The 22474-nt window shown below is 46.4% G+C and overlaps 1 protein-coding gene across 1 annotated transcript; it reads right to left on the bottom strand.

Annotated features, from left to right (window-relative positions):
* Window positions 1–477: 477 nt before the first annotated feature.
* LOC148451049 (acyl-coenzyme A thioesterase THEM4-like) lies at window positions 478–19210 on the bottom strand. Its single transcript, XM_088462342.1, has 6 exons — window positions 19112–19210; window positions 18811–18967; window positions 15527–15680; window positions 8930–9040; window positions 4492–4616; window positions 478–839 (listed from the first exon to the last, which is right to left on the bottom strand). The coding sequence occupies exons 1-6, from the start codon at window positions 19208–19210 to the stop codon at window positions 814–816; spliced, it is 672 nt and encodes a 223-aa protein (XP_088318468.1). The 3' UTR covers window positions 478–813.
* Window positions 19211–22474: the final 3264 nt, after the last annotated feature.

Raw genomic sequence — 22474 nt, 5'->3', positions numbered from 1 at the left:
TATTTTGCGGCCTTCAGCACCAACGGCCAAGCATGAGGTGACTCACTCCTGTATGAGTGAGTCATTGAGTCAATAAAGGCCCCCATTTACTAACGAGTTTTATCACCAAAACGAGTGATACATTTCACTGTGTATGATAAATGCTGCTCCAGCCAATCAGCTCCCAACTGTCATTTTTCTAACAGTTGACAGTGAAGATACGTCATATGTGGGGGCGAGTGTGTTTGGCTGGTCATATGCGGCGAGTGTTCGGTGGCTAAAGAAATGCGGCGAGTGTTTGGCGGGTAAAGAAAGGTGAGTCTGACTTGTATTATTGTTATTGCTTTATTTTTAATGTGATAAACAACGTGGGGGGGGCACAAAATGGGGACAGAACAGTGGGGGACAAAACAGATATATTGCGCGTCGTCGGCACCTAAATACAGTAGGGCGCAGTGTCAGCGCCTAAATACATTAGCAAGAGTCAGTAGTGTAAGTAGTACAGTACCTTACGTAGTGGCTAAGTAAGTTACGTAGCGGGGGCCGCGAAGATACGGAAGTACCAATAATAATTATTATTGGAGTGCCTTCATTGTAATAGGACTCAAAGCACTTTACATTATTGCAGAGGGTAAGGCAGCCATCATGTGTGTGCCCAGTTGCTGGACCATGTAGTCATTCACTTTAGTTGTCAGGAACTCGGAGGTACAGTAGGTGTAGAATGTGCTGTGTCTCCTTCTTACATTGGAAAAATCCCACGACAGCTTGCTGATAATAGAGGAGTCTCTTTTTTTTGCAGACAACACATGGATGGCTTGTAGGAACTGGATTTTGTTAATTGTTCACCTTGATAAATAGAGCTGAAAAGTAAATCAGAAATAAAGACTACAATATGTTCTGAACAAGAACCTGGGTAAACATTGCAATGCCTTATGTTCTGTGTACTTACAGAATGCAGAAATCTAATAAAGTAACACAAATGATGTCCTGCATAATTTCAATTTTGGAAAATCATCTTCTTTTAGGAACAGGCTAGTGTGCAAATCTCAACATAATAACACATTTATCTTATACTATTGATGATTTACTGCATACCGTTCTTCAGTTGTGTACACTAGTGGAATTCTGGACAATTTTGCGTTTAGTCATTATTTTTACATTATAATCACTTATAATTTATATTCCAATCGAAGTATATGTGAGTACAGGTATAATCATTACTATTTATTTTTAAGTTGTTTTTTTTAAAATGTCCCGCGAACATTTCAGTAAAACCACAGTTTTACAGGTATGCTTTTATTATGGAAAAAGTATGCAATTTCAGCAATACACAAAATTAATATTTTGTTGGATATCCTCTGTTTTTAAGAACAGCTTCGATTCGTCAAGGCATCGAGTGAACCGAACGTCCCAGATCTTCAGGTGAAATCCTATGGTACCAAACCTGGATTATGGCTTCGATCAGCTCTGTCTTGTTGCTTGGATTTTTTCGTGATCACTTTAAGCCTTGACCAAACATTTTCTATCGGATTTAAATCCAGACTCTTTCCTGGCCAAGGCAGGACAGTGATTTGGGGATCACCGAACCACTTCATGGAACTGTTGGTCAGTGGCGGGCTGGGCCGGGGGGCAGGGTGCCATGTGCCCCCCGGGCCGCAGCATCATGCGGGCCGCGGGCCGGTGCAGTCTGTGTCACTGTGACACAGACTGCACCGCGTGTGTAGCGCTGACCGGACGGAGTTCGGCCAGCGCTACACTGACAAACACACAGCCGGCTCTGGCAGCCAATGAGAGTCTGGCAGACTCTCATTAGCTGCTGCTGCGCTCACTGCAGGAGCCGCTCCATCTTCCGGCTCCCGCAGTGGGCAATGGGAGAGATGTCATGATGTCATATGACGTCTCTCCCATAATGCAGAGCGGCCCGGGAGGACAGACGGAGGAGCAGATGGCGGCGGCGGGAGCGGGGATTCAGGTAAGTGCTTTTTTTATTTTGTTTTTTATATTATGTGTGTCTACTGGGGGGGAGGGTCTGGCACTACTGGGGGCACTACAAAGGGGGGGACTACTACTACTGGGAGCATTACAAGGGGGGTGGGGGACTACTACTACTGGGGGCACTACAAGGGGGGTGGGGGACTACTACTACTGGGAGCATTACAAGGGGGGTGGGGGACTACTACTACTGGGGACTACTACTGGGGGCACTATAAGGGGACTACTACTATTGGGGGCACTACAAGAGGGGTGGAGGACTACTACTACTGAGGACACTACAAGGGGGGGACTACTACTACTGGGGGCACTACAAGGGGGAGGGGACTATTACTACTGGGGACTACTACTACTGGGGGCACTATAAGGGGACTACTACTACTACTGGGAGCACTACAAGGGGGGTGGGGGGACTACTACTACTGGGGACTACTACTACTGGGGACACTACAATGGGGGTGGGGGACTACTACTACTGGGGACTACTACTACTGGGGACACTACAAGGGGGGTGGGGGACTACTACCACTGGGGGCACTACAAAGGGGGAGGGGACTACTACTACTGGGGACTACTACTACTGGGGGCACTATAAGGGGACTACTACTACTACTACTACTACTAGGGGCAATACAAGGGGGGTGGGGGACTACTACTACTGGGGACACTACAAGGGGGGGACTACTACTACTGGGGACACTACAAGGGGGGGACTACTACTGGGGGCACTACAGGGGGGACTACTACTACTGGGGCACTATAAGGGGGGGGCTACTACTAATGGGGGCACTACAAAGGGGGGACTACTACTAATGGGGGCACTAAAAAGGGGGGGACTACTACTACTGGGGGCACTGCAAAGGGGGGGACTACTACTACTGGGGGCACTACAAAGGGGGGGACTACTACTACTGGGGGCACTACAAGGGGGGGCACTACTACTGGGGGCACTACTGGAGGCCTGCATAAGGGTGTTCTCTCCTGTGGCACACGGGGGCACTGCATATGGGCACTATGACAGGGGGCTGCCCTAATCTTTATTTTTACCTTACATCAATCCCATATGGACCCGCCTCCTCCCTGGAACACTTGAGGGGGGGGCGCCGTAGCACGCATATTCTTCGGACACCCTGGCTACACGCTACTCCTCTGCCAGGGCCGCCTGCATGCATTTGCCCCAGGCTAAAAGTTGCCAGCCGGCCCCTGCTGTTGGTGGTGTGGCATGGCGCTCCTTTCTGCTGAAAGATACACTTCCGTGGGTCACATTCGAACAAATCCTCGATTGTGTGCAACAGTTTCACCTCCAGCACTGCTTCTTGATACTTTTTGGCATTGATATTGCCATCAACAACAGCAAAAAGTCCAACAACATGGATGGCAATGCTGCCTCACACCATCACACTCACTGTACTTCGGCAAAAGATCTTCCCCAAGCCGACCCTGAACAAATTTCACTCCACTCCCGAAGATGCTGATTTTGGTCTCGTTGCTCCAAATAATCTTGTCCCAGTCTTATTCTGTCCACTCCTTGTGTACCAGAGCCCAATCTTTGCATTTCTGCCTCTGTTTCTGGTTTAGATTTGGCTTATTTCTCGGGGTCCTAGCTCGCAAACCATTGTCACAAAAATTGTTTTGTACGGTTTGATCACAAACTTGGACACCAGATGTCTTCATTATGTTGTTGATGGCTTTTGCAGACCTTCGACGGTCCTGCAGGGCCAGGCGACAGATTCTGCACTCATCTTGTTTAGTAAGCGTGGGCTTTCTCCCAGTTCTTGTGGCCGATTTTGTCGATCCACTGCTCGCAACTCTTATGCAGTTCCTTACACCTGACTTCGTTGCCCCACTGCCCAACCTCTTTGCAATTTCTTTGTAGGTATACCCTTCCTCATGAAGCGTCATGGCTTTGCCTCTCTTCCCAGGTGACCAGTCAACACGTTTCGAGGTATTCTGAGCCATTTTAGTCGTTATTCACACTTTGACCAGAGCTGCAACTAGCTGTGGGGATTTTACAGTAGATTGATTGTAAAGGTTGCCACAGTCTGGATGAATTGAGTGCTGAACAAAGCACATGAGCCTGCATGGTTGCTGTGTGGGACCTGCTCCCGGATGCTGTCAGCATGCTGCCTGCTGTGACTGGTGACAACCTGCATCTTCACCACTGACTGTGGCTGGTAAGTGTATTTCAAAACCTTCTCTCTCTCTTTTATTTCTCCCACTCTATCTCTTCATCCTCTTCTCTCTGTTTCCTCTCTCTCTCTTACAAATCATGTTAAAATATTAAATAGAAACATCATAGATTAAAATAAAATCATTAAAGTATTGATTTGGTATAGCAGAATATAAAATAATTTTTTTTTACTGAAAGTGTCCAGAATTAATTCCACTACTGTATATACAGCTATGTGACATAAAATGTGCATTCCTAAAGGGGTAACATTGCAAATAAAAAAAGAACAATTTAGCACAGGTTTTAGGAAGAATAAGACTGATTGTGTGTATGAACTGCTTGCTCCTCACCCGTTGCCTCTGTGTGAAGGATGACCTCATCATGGCTACGGATATGGCAGGTTGAATACACCTTCCGACCTTCTGTTTTTTCCACACGGCTATCCACCAACAATGTGCATCCCAAGTGTACGGGCCTGTGAGGGGAAGTGATACTAGATTAAACTCCGGTTAATAGATATATTGCAAAGTAATATAAATTTTAGTTACCTCTACATAACGTGATTTATTTATCCTGATTTTCTTTTATACATGCTGTAGCACAATTCTGGGTTAAGCATCACATAACAAATTTGTAAAACTGTTTTTTTCATATTCTATAGGTGTAATTTCTGAAACCCTTTTGACACGTGTTATACAGAGTGTACACACAATGGTGCTATTGCGATCGGGACAGATGGTAGCAGAAATGTTGCAGAAAAGTGATGGACGCTAAAAGTGGCTATCTCAGTCCTTGTACTGTACATTTGGCCACACGGATGTACACAAGGGAGAGAGTTTGCAGCGGCATTTGCATAAACTCGTAGACAGGTGGAAGCCAACAGACACTGATGCATGCACCTCATAAGCGACCTCCTAGTGTCCTTTTTTTTTTGCATCCACCCCCTATTATAACTTAAGTACCTAGATAAAACCCAAATATTGATGCCTCATGAGAAATATTTTGACCTGTGATTCATAGTGTTGATTACACATTGAACAGACATAAAATGTCTCTCATCTTCCACTCATGTGGCTGAGTTATATGCACTATAGGTAACTGATAACTTATTTGTAGTGAAACAGGGTTGGACTGGCCCACAGGGGTACAGGGGAAATCCCCATTGGGCCCCACTGCCTGAGGGTTACCATCCACTCTTCAAGGTTATAGAGCAGTACCAAGGATGAACATGGGTGCTTGGGATGTTTCCATGGCAATTGCACCAAGATTCACCCTCCTGCCAATCAAAATTAGCATTTAGATTAATAGATCTAACATTTTAAATACATTATAATGCAAACTGAGAATGTAGATTGTACAAAATGTAAAAACTAACCAACACTTACGTGATCTCAGTGGGCAGAATTTAGATAATAGAAACTTTCTTTTATAGTTGCATGTATTTGTTTTTAGTAAACCTACTGCAGGTTTAGAATATGGCTGGGGAATATGGGGTCCCATATCAGATGTGCAGTACATGTGGTATATATAGACAGGATCACCATCATGTGCTTTATCATACATATGTTACATTACATTGCTATCCTAGCAATATTATGTATGCACTACAGTGCATGGTTGTTATCAACCTGTATATACTATACATATATTATAAAGGGGTCAGATCATTCACTGTAGTAGCCATACTCTCTATGTCCTCTCTAATGACTAGCCAATCCTCTGTGGCGGCTGGCTACACCCCCACTGTAGGCTGGCCCCTTAAGCATGGGCCCTACTTCTGCATTCTCCCGATGGGCCTTTCATGCCCCAGTCTGACACTGATCCTTAATACTAAAAAAGTTTAGCTTGTGGACTACCACAAAAGGTCAAACTTGGTATCCTTTTCTCGAAACCCAGATCAAAAAATAGTGTCAGTGAGAATTAACCAGTGCCTGACTTACCACCAGAGAGGAACATTAGGCTGCTATGGGGCCCGCGCAGGGCCAGTGCAAGGTTTCTAGGCACCCTAGGCACAGATACATAATACCACCCCTGCTCCTCCCAATATCCTCCGCCAACTTGACTTCTTAAAATATTTATAGATTTATTATTAGATTTATTACAAAAAATGATAAAAATTACACTAAAACAATATAGCAATAACATTAACAACTTTGTGACCGTCATACAAACCGATAGAGAATTTTTGTGATCGGCAAACCATAAATGCTGAGAGCATCTTTGTGACTGCCGTAGAATACAGAGAGCATTTTTGTGACTGCAAAACAGATACTGAGAGCAGCTGTGAGAAAATGTTGGTGACGCCCATGCAATACCGAGAACATTTTTGTGGCCACCATAATGAGAGCATTTTGAGACCAGTGACATGTGGGGGAGACACTGGCTAGAATCAAAGCCAGACTTACAGATACATATATGAACCCAGAGGGTTCATGTGGTCCTTATACAAAGGTGCAGCAATATATAGTGCTGGAAATTTGGTGTGTTTTGATCAGGGATCTGCAGAAAAGGTAGACAGGGGAGGCAATGCCTCACCTGCCATACACTTTTTAATCCAGAGTTTTGACTATAAAATTTATTAGAATAATACAAAGAAGATATTTTATAATTTTTACAGTAAAAACTGTGGAATATATCTAAGTGTGGCAGGAAAGGCTCTGTCTCACCTGACCGCACATCACTGTTTGAGACCACCAATAAAAACCATTATGTCATTAATCTTATCTATACTACGTTGACCCCTTTAACCTCATAATAAAACTCACATAGATTACCTTTATAGTTATCAACTTATGTGAACTGACAATCCTATCGCCCACACAAGCCCCTCTCTCCCCAGCTCCACTTACCTGTTGCTGATCTTCCCACCACTGTCACCCTCATGCTGTTGTTGTCACTTGCAGCCTCAAGAAGCAGGTCTTGTGCTCAGTGGCATAACTAGGGTATTTGAAAAGGGAGCCCCCCCCCCGATGTGCGGGGAAAAAATGGGCGTGGTCACTAAAAAATGGGGTGTGTCAACATGAAACACCCCTTGATTTTCATGCTGAACATTCCTATCCATATGCACCTTAACCCCAGTAGTACCCCTAATACAGTACCCCCAGTATGCAGTTGTGGTCCCTCTTATGCAGGCCCATAGTAGTGCCCCTTATACAGTATCCCCAGTAGTGGTCCCTCTTATACATCCCCCAATTAGTTCCCCTAACTCAGTACCCCCAGTAGTGGCCCCCCAAATGCAGTGCCCCATGTAGTGTTCCCCCTTATGCAGTGCCCCCAGTAGCAGTCCCCACAATGCAGTGCGCCCAGTAGCGGTATCCCCTTATGCAGTGCCCTTTATATAATGCCCCCAGTAGTAGTCCCCCTCCTATGCAGTGCCCTTTATATAGTGCCCCCAGCAGTAGTCCCCCCATGCAGTTTTCCCAGTAGTGGTCCCCCTTATGCAGGCACCCAGTAGTGATCCCCCCTATCCAGTGCCCCCTGTAGTGGCCCTTCCTATTATTGCCCCCAGTAGTGGTCCCCCCAGTGCAGTGCCTCTAGTAGTAGGCCCCTTTTATAATTCCCCCAGTGGTAGTTCCTCCCCTCAAGTAGTAGTCCCCAGTAGAGGTTCCCCCTCCCGATTAAGTGCCCCCAGTAGTAGCCCCCCCCAGTAGAGGTCCTCCCAATAATGGTGCCCCCAGTAGTAGCCACCCCTCCCCCGTTGTGCCCCCACCCCCAGTAGAGGTCCCCCCAGTAGTAGCCAACCCTGTCCCCCGTTGTGCCCCCAGTAGTGCAGACAGGTTTAAAAAAAAAATATATAAAAATATACTTACCTGAATCCACGCTGCTGCTCCGGACCGCGACAACGCTCCCGCCGCTGCCCGCCAGTCCTCCCGGGCTGGCGCGCTCAGCATTATGGGAGAGACGTCATGATGTCATGACGTCTGTCCCATTACCCACTGCAGGAGCCGGACGGAAGCCCGGCTCTTGCAGTGGGTGCTGCAGCAGTCAATGAGAGTCTATCTGACTCTCATAGGCTGCTGTTTAACACACGCATCACCGCCAGCGCTGGCGGCGATCCGTGTGTTATGCACAGCCTGAGCCCGCCTCCTAGCGCTATTGGGCAAGCGCTCAGCTGTGCAGCACTGGGCCGACGCTGGAAGCCTAGCGCCGGTCCTGTGTAAATGTGTAGCGCTGACCGCACTCACTGCGGCGCCCAGGGCACGCACCCTGCCCGACCCCCCCTTGTTACGCCACTGCCTGTGCTGCTGGTGAGGAGGAAGAACCACTGGGGAAGAGGTGGAAGTAGTCTCCTGCACAGCTGACTGGGATCCCTATTTTTGTGGTGGGCAGTATCTAAGTTTAAATGGGTGGGGAGCTCATTTATTGCAGGAAACTAAGGGGGGAGAGCAGGGTCCGGGCGCCCGCGCAACATTGCCCTCATTACAGCACATGGCTCATCAGTCATCTGACTGTCAGTGATGTGGCCAGCCTGCCCCGGACTAGGAAGGGGCAAGTGCAGGCAGAGGTAGCGGCAGTTGTGGCTGGGAAGATACGTGGCCGCTGCCAGTATCATGTAAATGAAGGAAAGAGACATTCTTCATTTGTGTCCCAACAGGAGCCTGTGCCCTAGGCAGCTGCTTAAAGCTGTACATGCACCAGGTCCTACTAAATCTCAGAAGAACACAGCATGGGCATCCTTATCAGATGGACCAGCTGGCCTGCCCCTCTTCACATACAAACACAAATGTTGCTATTGGCGTAACAATACTGCAGACTTTAAGCAATGCACTGTTAAGGAGCAGTACCTACTTGAGGTAGTTGATGTTGAGATTGGCTGTCATGACACTTCCATATGTATACACAGCTCCTGCTCCAGCCGTGCTGTCAATTATAGTAGCGATGCATCCTCCATGAGCATATCTGTGAGAATATCAGGGGAGAATTAGAGGCATTGAATAGGTAAATGTCCAAAAGATCTAGCACTCTCTATCATGTGTTATATATACTCCATGCTTGAGCACAGAGTTTTAAATCAAAATAATTCAGGTAATAATTAAGTCAAATGTGCTCAAGTATGGTTATCCTTAAAATCTGGACTGCTAGGGGTTAATTTACTAAGAATCGAGTCTGGGAGAGTTTGCTTTTTTTTCAACTCTATTAGCTTCACCGAAACTCGGGTGACTCAAAAATTTACCAAGAAGTGAGCTTAGCTCAGAGAGAGATATCCGATGGTGAAGCAGAACAAGATATCTCCCCCGAGTAGCAGGTTTTGCAGGAGATGACTCACCCAAGATTGCAGTGTTTTCTCATTGCAAAACTCTCCCGAGCAAGCAGCTGCACATATCAGTGAGATATGTGTAAGCTGCTTGTGTTGTAGCCTGTAAAAAAAACGGGTTAAAAGTTTTTAAAAAATGACATAGTCCCCCCCCCCCACTAAAGCTTAACCAACCCCGGACTTGCCAGCCAGTCCTGGTTTCTAAAAGTACAGGAAAGAAAATGTGTAGGGTTCCACCGTAACTTAGAAACCAACACCAGGCTGCAGGGCCAGGACTATTTTTAAATATAGGGGGAAAAAATTGCATAGGGTACCCCCTATATTTAAAACCAGCACCGGACCCAAAACGGCCGGGCTGTAATGCCACAGCCTGGAGACCCTTTCACCAGGGCTCCGGGGCCAAAGCATTATCAGCCCAAGCCGATCAGGCGAAACCCCAGGCTTGGACTGAAGCCCGGGGCTTTTCCCTGCACCCCTGGAGCATTGGGTACAGGGGTAATAAAGTGAAGAATAGAATTAAACTATTGTATTTTGCAGTGGAACTACAGGTGTCCATATGCCTGCCCTTTGGCACATGTGGAACTACAAGTGCCAGCAAGCGGCTGGCACCTGTACCCCCACTATAAAATAAATAGTTAAATAAATACAAAACACACACACCGTGACAAGTATAACTTTATTTCATACCCCTACCCACTCACATACTTACAGTACCTGCTGCCAGATGTTTCTGTCCTCTTCTCCAGTAGAATCCATAATGACTGGCCCTGTAAAAAAGAATCTATACTCACCTTCAACCTGGCGCTGGTCTCCGTAACATCCCCAGGACTTGGCAAACAAAAAAACGACTTAGCCGACCAGACGGACCCACTATCTGTATGTGTGTTGCCACACATACAGATAGCTCGCGAATGCCAGCTGACGGGACTGCACGGGGTTTGCACATCCTGCCAGCCAATCAGCGGCCGCTAATTGTAGAGAGGCCGCTGATTGGCTCCGGCTACTGACAGGGAACTTTCGACACACATACGTACAATGAGTCCATCTGGTCGGCTAAGTCGTTTTTTTGTTTTGCCAATGCCATGGGATGCTACAGAGACCAGCGCCAGGATATAGGTGAGTATGCAATCTTTTTTTGCAGGGCCAGTCATTAAGGATTCTACATGGGAGAAGAGGACAGTCGGGTTGGTATAGATTAGTATGTGTGAGTGGGTAGGTGTATGCAATAAACTTTTACTTGTCACGGAGTGTGTTTTGTCTTTACTTAACTATTTATTTTACAGTGGGGGTACAGGTGCCGCCCATCTGCTGGCACTTGTAGTTCCAAAAGTGCCAAAGGGCAGGCATGCTGGCACCTGTAGTCCCACTGTAAAATACAATAGTTTACTTATATTTCCCACTTTATTACCCCCGTACCCAATGCTCCAGGGATGCGGGGAAGATCCCCGGACTTCATTCCAAGCCTGGGGTTTCAGTGGGGGGGGGACCCCTTCTTGGGGTCTCCCCACTTCCCCTGAGATCAACAGCTTGGTCTGAACGGTTTGGGCTGATAATGCTTTGGCCCCGGTGAAAGGGTCTCTGGGCTGTGGCCATTTTGGGTCCGTTGCTGGTTTTAAATATAGGAGGTACTCTACACAATTTTTTCCACCTATATTTAAAACAAGGACTGGCCCTGCAGCCTGGTGTTAATTTCTAAATTACGGTGGAACCCTACTCATTTTGTTCCCCATAATTTTAAAAACTAGGACTGGCTGGCAAGTCCGGGGCTGGTTAGGCTTTTGAGGGGGACCCAATGTCATTTTTTTCTGATATTTACTTTTTTTTTATTTTTACAGGCAGAAACATACATGGATCACAGTGATCTGTGTATGTTTCTGCCAAACTCGCAGATCACAGGCAGGTGTATTTATTTCATGAGTTTTTACAGGAGAGTTTTCCCATCTCATGAGAGTTTAGAAACTCTCTGCTTGGTAAATTCCAGAATCCTATCTTCACTAGGGAAAAGGTTCTTGAGTTTTTCCGATGGTAAATTGAAGACAGTTTGCTAACTCTCCAGTATTTACCCGTAGCAAAGGAGATCTCTCTCCCGATTTTGACATTAGTGAATTTGAGAGTGGGAAAAAATGCTCAAATTCTCCCAATTACCTCTTAGGAGTAAATTTACTAAGAATCGAGTCTGGGAGAGTTTTTGCTTTTTTTCAACTTGCAAATTTACAAAGAAGTGAGTTTAGCTGAGAGTGAGATATCCGATGGTGAAGCAGAACGAGATTTCTCTCCCGAGTAGCAGGTTTTGCAGGAGATGACTCACCCAAGATTGCAGTGTCTTATCTCTGCAAAACTCTCCCAAGCAAACAGCCTGCACATATCAGTGAGATATGTGTAAGCTGCTTGTATTCTAGCCTGTAAAAAAACGGGCTAAAAGTAAAAAAAAAAAATTACATAGCCTCCTCCCCCAAAAGACTAACCAGCTCCGGACTTGCCAGCCAGTCCTGGTTCTTAAAATTTTAGGGAACAAAATATGTAGGGTTCCACTGTAATTTAAGAACCAGCATCAGGCAGCAGAGACAGAGCTGGTTTTAAATATAGGGTTAAAAAAATTTGCATGAGGTCATCCCTATATTTAAAACCAGCACCCTTTCTAGCGGGGGACTGATGCCACAGCCACGGGTGCCCTTTCACCAGGCCCCCCAGCTGCAGAATCAGCCCTGACTGCTAGTCAGCCCAGGCCAGTGATACCTGGGGAGTTTGGGACCCCCCCAATAAAGGGCACCCCTGTCATAGACTGATAACCCGGGGCCAGTGGCGGGCTGGCCCGGGGGGCAGGGTGCCATCTGCCCCCCGGGCCGGTATAATTCCAGTGTTATGGGCCTTCTTTCTCTATACACTTCTGGTGGCCGGAAGACATGCATAGGATGCTCCCCGGCCACTCAGTTTGTGTAGCAAGGCTAATCAGTGCGGCCGTCTGCCACACTGATTTTCTTTGAAGCCCTTGTAATAAGCAGCTGCCTGGGGAGCATCTTGTGCATGTTTTCTGGCCGCAGGCAGCGCAAGCCAGGATTCGGACTCACGGGCAGATTGCTCAGACAGTCACCAGGGGCGGGGCATCACTGGGTGAGGGAGGTGGCCAGGCACCTCCTCTTCCCTTCCACTTCCCAGCTCTCCCGCGCGGTCTGTCTCCACACTGCAGTGCAGACTGCAGAGTCAGCAGTTAGAACGGGGAGCTAGTGATCCCTGCAGCGACTGTGCTTGTACAGATGCCCGGAGGCTTCCCCTGGTAGCCAGAAGCACCTGCACCGTACATGGAGGTAACAAGTTTGGGGGCCCTACTACTAGGCCACTGACTGCCTGTCCAGCTGAGATGAGACTACAAGTCCCAGCACGCCTTGTCAATTGGATGTGCTGGGACTTGTAGTGCCATCGCAACTAGAGAGACCCTGAAAAAACTAAGTGCACACATATATATAATATATATATATATATGTATATATATGTGTGTGTATATATATATATATATATATATATATAGTGTATGTACAGTATATGTGTGTGTATATATATATATATACAGTGTATGTACAGTATATATGTGTGTGTATGTATATATATATATATATATATATATATACACACGCACATGTACATTCCACAAGGTCTGTCAATCGCATCATTGAAATCTGTAGCTTCCACTGGTGCCCTCAAACTCAATATAAATCCCCCTCAGTCTCCGTCCTCACCCCCTCTGTAAGTTGCCCTCAGTCTCCCTGTACTCTCCCTCCCTATAACTCCCCTTTAGTGTCTCTGCCCTCAGCCCCCCTTTAACACACCCTTTAACACACACTCAATATTCTTGCCACTTATACTGCCTGTCACTGACCCTGATTCTCATTGCCCTGTCACTCAGTCACATTCACCCTTCATATAACTCTCAATGACCCTCATAGTGTCTATACTCATCATTTACTGTATTCCTGCCAGGCAAAGACAGACATAGAGGGGCAGAACGGAAACAAAGACAGACATAGAGGGGCAGAACGGAAACAAAGACAGACATAGAGGGGCAGAATGGAAACAAAGACAGACATAGAGGGGCAGAACGGAAACAAAGACAGACATAGAGGGGCAGAACGGAAACAAAGACAGACATAGAGGGGCAGAACGAAAACAAAGACAGACATAGAGGGGCAGAACGGAAACAAAGACAGACATAGAGGGGCAGAACGGAAACAAAGACAGACATAGAGGGGCAGAAGAGCAAGAGGGGAAAAAGAGCAAGATGGTATTGAAGAAAGAGACAAAGTAGTGGGATTGGAGAAAAAGAAATAGTGGAGGGAGAAGAGAGATATGGAGAAGAGACAGAGCGGGAAGTGAAAGATGGAATGAGAAGGGAAAAGTGGGGAGGAGAAACGTGGGTTGAAGAAAGAGAGAGAGAGTTAAAAAAAATTAAAAAGAAAGCCAGGCAACGCAGGACATTAAATATAGTGTGTGTATATACTGTATATGTGCAGTATGTTTTTAAATGTTTATTCTTGTGGATATTTTTTTTGCTGTAATGTGTGTTTACTAAGGGCTCTGTGTACTAAGCCTTAGAGAGAGATAAAGTGGATGGAGATAAAGTACCAACAAATCAGCTCCTGTCATTTTACAGGCTGTGTTTAAAAAATGACAGGAGCTGATTGGTTGGTACTTTATCTTCATTCAATTTAACTCTCTCCAGGGCTTAGTACTGTGCATTGTGATCTGCAGGGACTTGCTCACTGATGCTGCAGTGTGCCGGTGCTACCCGTGGCTGAGGGCAAAGGGGAGACTGGGAGCTCCTCTCTCTATTCCGCTCTTCAGCGCCTGCAAGTTGAAGTGGCAGCAACCGGTAGTTCCACTGGGTGAGTCTGACAGTTCAGGTCAGACTTTTGTAGGGCGGCATGGGCAATGCATATGTGTTTTATTTTTTTTCCTGTGAGGGCCATTGCATTTGATTTGTTTTTCCTGTAGGGGACAATGTGTTTTATTTTGTTCCTGTGTGGGCTATTGCGTTTTTTACGTGTAACCTCTAGTCAGGGTTAACATCACCAGGGCCACTTGCTTGTGTTGCCCCCCAGGCTGAAAGTTGCCAGCCAGCCCCTGCCCGGGGCTAACCCCGCCACCCCTGGACAGTGAGTGGCAGGTTAATAGTGTAGGTGTAGTGTATAAAAATTTGAATAATTCACATTGTCTTTACAGTAGAACTACAGGTCCCTGCAAGCCGCCCCCACATGCTGGTATTTGGAGAACCACAAGTACCAGCATGCGGGGCATTAAGGGCCTGCTAGTCCATGTAGTTCACCTGTAAAGAAATGTGTAAAAAAAAACAAAAACACAACACACCATGAAAATAAAGATTTATTACACCCATACACACTCACACATACTTACCTGCTGCCAGATGTTCACGTCCCCTTCTCAACGTAAAGTATCCATGGGAAGTACCTGAAAAAAAGATCTAATACTCACCTTTTGTCCCACGATGTTCTCCGCAGTAATCCAAATAGGGCGCCGGATACACTGGAATTACACGCTCCAGCATTTAGTTACTTTACGCTAATGATAGCTCACGGAGAATGAGTTATCATTAGACCTGCAACGCGAGCCAATCAGCGGTGGCTTCCATTAGCGGCCGCTCATTGGCTGGGACCCACATGGACTTAGCCAATGAGCGGCTCCTCAACGTGTGCTCCTGCTAATGTGCAGCCCCCCCCCCGGGAGGGTTAGGGTTAGGCTAGGGGAAGGGGGGGTTAGGCACCCCTGGGGGGAGGCTAGGGTTAGGCACCCCCCCGGGGGACTTAGGTTTAGGCTGCGGGGAAGGGGGGGTTAGGTTTAGGCACTTAGGGGGGGCTAGGATTAGGCACCCCTAAGGTAGGGTTAGGGTGTAGAATAGGGTTAGTTGTACTTACCTTTTTAGAGTCGGGATCTTCACCCCTGCCGGGCTTCCGCTGTTGGAATTTCAACCATGCAGCCGGCGGTATAACATACTGATTCCATTTAAATACACTACTATTATTATTAGTAGTAGTAAAAGTAGAAGTAGTATTAGTATTATTAATAATAATATTATTTGACTATTATAAGAAAATACGATGAATAGATAAATCATAGCTTACCCTGGGGGTCCCTCCAAATAGGGGCCAGGCTGGAAGAGACAGACCATCCTTCTCTCGGCCTTGTTATAAAACATGCTGTACTCAAATCCAACACCATCACTATCTAGGTTCCTAAGGAACAGGCGTTTGCCTTTCCCTGTCTCCAAGGGGTCACCTGCAAATGAATGAAAGTTGAAGTGGAAGTTAGGTGTTAGCTGTACAATGGAGGCTGCTCTGAGGCTCAATGTGCAGGGAGAATAAACTGTCTAGTACATGCTGACCTCCACTGTATCAGCGTATTACGATCTGTCTATAAAAATGTATAATTTAAAGGGAAATTATACTTAAATTATAATCAGGTTTAATATTCACTATAGACCTGATTCAGACCCACTCGCAAGCGGCCGCTCGCTCGTTCACGGCCGATATTTCCAATCTGCGCATGCATCCCAATGTGCATGAACCACTGCAAGTGGTCTGGAAGGGCTCGCTCGCCCAGCATAGACAGCTCATCTGAATGAGTGACAGGAGAGGCCGTTTGTGGGTGGTAACAGGGGCAGGGCACTACTAACGGGGGAGTGGAGGTGCGAACGCAGGCGTGCCTGAGTGTTGCAATGCCATTTCAGAGGCATGCATAATTAACAGGCAGCGTCATAGTACACGTCATTTGGTGGAATTTCACACTGAAGTGCTCGCAGTGCTTGCGGTAGGGCATAGTCAACCTCAAGCGCTGCGATCACTTTCGATGCTGCTCGATGTACCAATGGTTTCATGCACTGCCTGGATATGACGTACGCAAGTGGGCGTCTTTAGACAGCCTGGTGGGCATCTACAAACAAAAAGTGATCGCTTGCCAAAGCAAAGTGGGAGTGCTTATGACTTGCCCTACAAGCGGCTGCCTTGACGTCACCTAGCCGAATTTCCATACACTCGGAGCGAACAATCGCATCTAGCGAACGAGTCTGAATGAGTTCCTATGTTTTACTGTTGATATTTTTTTTTTAAGGACTCTGAACAGAGAACTTTAGTTCACACCAAGGTCTGCTCTGGCCTAATCCGCCTGGCCATGCCCTTTCCACTCAGTCTTTCCTCACAATTTTAAAGATCATAACTCCTATCTCAGTGTAAAGTATGTCTGCCTCATGAACAGGCTGGGGTTTGATTATCAGATTTACATTTCAATAAAAGAGCATACAAATAAAGGGCTACTATTTGTCCCAGTTTTACCTGGTCAGCGTTTGGGTTTACCATAGGAAATCTGTAACTATGGAGCTAGCTTTGTTAATGTCAGGGGGGTTATTTGGAGCTTGTTATATAGTTTGTTGCAAGATCATTCCTGGCCCATCCACTCTCAGCTGCCCTGTCTGTGAGAACCTCCATTTTAAGGGCCTGATTCTGAGTCAGACGCAAAGTTGTCATAAGTGTGCATCCACTGCAGCCACATTTACTACCATATGCAAATGTGAGTTTCCGGCCATCTTTGTGGATAGTCGTCCGTCTTCATCTGTATGGTTACACCGCCCAGTGTTTTCCCATCTGCGGCTACAGCAGTCATCACTAGTATCGACACTTACAGAATACCCACCTCATGCTGGTTGCAAAAGATCCGTCGAATATAGGCGTTCCATCTCCATCCACAGGCCTTAAACAGGAATGGAAGTGTGGCTCCATGTCCACAACATTCCCATGACACTTCCATTAGATGAAAGAAACACCCAGTTGTTGTCCAGAATCACGTACTTAATGGATGGAGAGAAGCAATCAGGCATGGAGTAACCCATCCTCTCTTCTACCCTCCGTCAGGGTGCATGTGAATGCGCAGACTGCGATTGCTTTCTCAGCAGGGGCAGAACTATGGGAGACAATGGAGGCGCCTGTCGCCGGGCTCCAGCTCTGAAGGGGCACCTCCTCCATTGTCCACAACATATTCACCCCACTTAGGGCTGTAACTATGTCCCCAGAGTGTACCGTCACAGCCGCCCAATACATGGCACCCCTTCCCAGCACCTGAGACACCACCATACACTAATGGAGAGCTCCATGTCAGACCATCAGCTGCTGCCTTCATCTATCTATAGCCTGTCTGCATTCGAATTGCTACATTACAATGTCAGCGGCTGTGACGGTGGGGGGGCACCGAATTATAACTTGCCTCTGGGCGTCTGGGATGAAGTTACGCCACTGTTTCTCAGCGCATGCACAGTGTGCTTCCGGCTCAGAATCAGGCCCAAAGTGTTATCCAACTCATATTTGCCAAGCTATCATACTCCAGATTATATTATTTAAATTAACAAATGGGGCTTTATGTGCACTAAGATTAGTGGCAGGAGATTCCCAAAGCTACTTTATCTCAGCTAAGAGAAAGTATACATATACTGTTGTTGTTTTTTTTTTTTTAGTTTCAAAAGATGGAAGTGAAAGTGGTAGAATACTTGCTTGAAATTTAAGGGCTAGATGAATGTTACGCAACATCAATTGGTATAGAGCTGTATATTTTAATCACTGCTACTGACTGCAGTCAGAACAGAACACACTGTAAGGGGCAGGTAGTGATCCAGCAGGAAAATGCAATATACATTTGGTAGTGAACTGGAGCCACCAATCAAGCGCCACATAATAAACGATTATCAACCAATAATAAGCTTTCTGTTCTGTCCAAGTTACTAATTTCAAACTTCCAAGCATATTACTGTCAAAAGCAATTAACTGTTTATGCAAGGACACAGGGACTACTGTATATTATACATCTCCTTTTAGAATTATAATGCACTTGGGATGTAGTCACATGACCGGCGGCCGCAAAGTCGCGGGTCACAATCCCGACAGCGGAATGCCGGCTGGGGATTTATGATAGGCGTCGAAATACTATCATAGTCCCGACGCCAGAATGCTGAGGACGCCATTCTGAATGAAGGTAAGCGTAGCATTAGCCACGGGGGGAGGGTTAGGATTAGGGAATATAGCGTGTTAGGTTTGGGGAGGGAAGATTAGGGTTAGGCACCCCCAGGGAGAGGTCAAGGTTAGGCACCCCCCCGGGAGGGTTAGGATTCGGGAACGGTAAGGGGGGTTTAGGGTTAGGCACCAAGGGAGTAGGTTAGGGTTAGGCACCGCTAAGGAAGGATTAGGGTTAGGGGGGGGGACAAGGGAGGTTAGGGTACTTACCTGCCCCTGTTGGGATCTTGATCCTGTCGGACATCCGCTGTCGGGATTTGGACCGGCGGCTAAATAGCCGCCAACATTTCAATCCCATTCCATGCACTGCTATTATTATGTTCCTCTAGGGCCAGTTCTGCAGGGACTGTAACCTGTTAAGTGATGAGCTGTGGTGTTGTGGGAAGGGATTCGCTTCCAACTTCCATTTTTACTTAGTTCCAGGAATTTATTATACAGATTCTGGAAGTTCTGGCTCCAGGTGGCATTGGGCAATGCAAAATCACGCAGTCCTTCAGTAGTGTGTCTGATCTGGAAGAAAGTGCACATCCGGGAATTAGGAAGGATACAGTTATTGCCAGATAGCAATATCCAGATCCAATAAGCAATCTAGGCTCCTGTCTAGAAGCCAGATCTCAATCTCATTTCTGTACATACATGAAATACTGTACTTACTGAGAAGTGGCAGGAAATGGAAGTGGCAGCTGTTTGCTGAGTGGAGAGGTTACACAGAACAATACTCTGGTGGCACAGCCTGGCATAGCCTCTCAACATGGTTATTACCCCCTGTCATTAAACAAAGTGGATATTAAAACAGATCTCACACAAATCTTCATTGGATAAAGAAATAAATAGTTTAATATATTCTGTATGTATCAAAGGCTATTTATTTATAACATTAATTTCGAGGCCAGCACAGGTAAACCTGTATGCTGTGGAAAAGGAAGAGACCCCCAAGGGATTTTCTGTAAACTACATATGACAGCAGCTACATATATACCAATCAGATCTTGTTATCATTAATCTTTTATTACTGTCTGAAGGAGAAAACCAGATTCATATCTGATCTGCTAAGACACGCTGTCCTTGATGTGCTGTAGTGGGAATGGGAAGCATACTAGTTATGTTGGGACCACCAAATACTGTTTATCATTTTTGCATATATCGGCAGAATTACCTGCCAGTGTCTGTAGTTTTTCCTGTGGTGGCTGACTGGAAAGACACCTGGGACTGGGAGTTTTTTTACAGGCACTTGGCTGATGTGCTACAGGACTTGCAGAGATCGCAGGGGGTGGAATTTCTCTCCTTTACTCCGACCGCTCAGATGTTAATACATCTTGGCACTACAGATTCCTGCCTTGATAAATGGTGAAGCAGGAAATACTGAACAAGCACAATATGTGCCTTAATAATACATTACCTGTTTCTTCTACAACCTCATTTGCCTTCTGGGCTCACTTTTCCTAAAGATTGTACGAGTACTGGATATTGGGGGTGGATGGATTGCTAGTTGTGTCAAATGTGAAATCAATATTTATTTCAGTGACGTGGTCCTTACTCTTGGGGAAAAATATAAGAACTTGGATTCTTCAGCCGCTACAGGTATTTTTGTGAGTCTCCCCGTATTTTTTAAAGTGGCAATCATTTTTAAGGCTTAACCAATCTGGTTTAGCCTTACAAATGATTGACACTTTAAAATTACGGGGAGACTCGCATAAATCCCCGCATCGGCTGAAGATCACAATCTATTACATTTAGCCCTTAATCTTAATGCTTTCATCATGGCAGGGAAAAAAGAGAGCACTATGGTGATGAGTTTAGAGGGCTATCTATTGCTGTATGTTCTTCAGAGGCCTTGGTATTGGTTTCATAAAAAATGTCAGGCCTTCTTGTATATTTAATTTTCTGCTTACATCCAGTAACCCAGGGCGGATGGCACTACAGCTCCAGGCTGTTAAGGCTCAGGTCAGGCAATTAGTCCCGCCACAGCCTTGATGGCTGGGATACCTTGGCTTGCTGCGGCCGTGTAGTAGCCTTGAAGGCTGGAATTGTCTTGGCTGACTGTAGCCAGTGGGCCAGTAAAGCAGGATGCAGCCTTTGGGATGGTAAAAGCCTTGAAGGCTGGAGGTGACTTAGTAGGTAGTGTCCTGTGGGCCAGAAAGGTAAGATGTGGCCTTTGGGCAGGTAGCAGCCTGGGCTGGTTGGGCTTGTGGGCCAATAAGGTGATGTGTGGCCTTTGGGCCTGAAGCAGCCTCTGGGCTGAGTAGCAGCCTTGAGGACTACTTGGGCCTTCAGGCCGGTAGTAGCCACTAGGCTAAGTAGCAGCCTTGAGGGCTGGGAGACCTTGGCTAGCTGTGGCATGGGGGCCAAGGATAAGACGCAGCCCTTGAGCTGTGTGGCATCCTAGACGGCTGAAAAGTCTTTGGTTTGGATGCGCCCTTTGGACCCTGAGGTAAGACCAATACACAGGTGGAAGTCTGACCAGACGCCTCGAAGAAAACCTGAAGGAAAGAAACACCGGTTTCAGGAGGGAGCAATGAAAGGTATTATTGATCCTAAGAGTTCTCTGTAATCTTAGTCGAGACGCCACCCGATTCACTTGAGCAATAATACGGAATGGGCCAATGAATTTGGGCCCCAATTTTTGTGACCTCTGACGTAGATTAATATTCTTCGTTGAGAGCCAGACCTAGTCTCCTATTTTGAAAGTACAGGGCCTTCAAGTACAGGCATCAGGTCGGCCAAACTTTGGACCGACCTGATGCCTGAAGGAGAGACTGATGCACCTTTCTCCAAACTGACCGCAACCTGGAAATGGATGAAAAAAATGATGTTCTGGTTATTGAAGGCTCAAAAGAATTGCTCCTAGGATGGGTCCCAGAGTTGCAGTAAAAGGGAGAGATGGAGAAAGCAGAATGGTAGGAGTTGTTATAAGCAAATTCTGCAAAGGGCAACAGTGAAGCCTAATCATATTGACATGTTAAGGTGAAACAGCGGATGTACTGTTCCAGACACTGATTGGCCCATTCCGTCTGCCCATTGGACTGGTAACCTGATGACAGGCTAACATTGATGCCAAGATCCGCACAAAAGCACCTCTAGAACCAAGCAACAAATTGTGTCCCTCAATCTGAGACAATATCCACCGGAAGCCGATGAAGCCTGAAGATATGCTGTAAGAACAGTGCAGACAACTCCTTGGCAGATGGTAACTTGACCAGAGGGATACAATGCACCATTTTGGAAAAAGTCAACGATGGTCCAGATAACCGTACAACGAGAAGACACCGGAAGGTCAATGACAAAGTCCATCGCAATGTGTGTCCATAGTTTAGAGAGAATTGGAAGAGGACACAAAAAACCTTGTGGAGTAGTCCTGAGGGGCTTATTTCTAGAACATACTTCACAGGCCAGGACAAACTCACGAATATCTCTTGATATGGACTGCCACCATACGGATCGGGACAAAAGTTCAATAGTTCGAGAAATGCCAGGATGACCCCCTGTCTTGGAGGAATGAAAGTCCTTCAACACCACTTTATGAAGTCTCTCAGGGACAAACAGTAGACCTGATGGCATATTGCGAGGAGCTTTGGCTTGACAAGCCCTGAGGGAATCTGCCAGGGTCCTGGAGACTGCACAATGGATCTTGAACATCAGAATGATGGACTCTTCCAAAGGCTTGGGAGGTTGACATACCAAGAAGCTTTGAGACAGGGCATCCGGTTTAATATTCTTGGACCCAGGTCGAAATGAAATCACAAAATTAAAGTGGGTGAAGAAAAGGGCCCATCTTGCCTGCCTTGCGTTCAACCTTTTTGCTGTCTCAATGTAGGCCAGATTTTTGTGATCAGTGAGAACCATCACCACATGGTTAGCTCCCTATAACCAGTGTCTCCAGTCCTCAAAGGCCCACTTAATCACCAAAAGCTCCCGGTTGCCCACATCATAATTCTTCTTTGCTGAACTGAATTTCCTGGAGAAGAAAGCACAAGGGTGTAGCTTAAAATCCTTGATATTGTTCTGAGAAAGGATAGC

The sequence above is a fragment of the Taudactylus pleione genome, unplaced genomic scaffold, assembly GCF_031769625.1.
Source record: "Taudactylus pleione unplaced genomic scaffold, aTauple2 ptg001191l, whole genome shotgun sequence".
In the NCBI taxonomy this organism is placed as follows: domain Eukaryota; kingdom Metazoa; phylum Chordata; class Amphibia; order Anura; family Myobatrachidae; genus Taudactylus; species Taudactylus pleione.
Note: the sequence above shows the minus strand (reverse complement) of the source record. Positions and strands in the feature narration are given on the sequence as shown.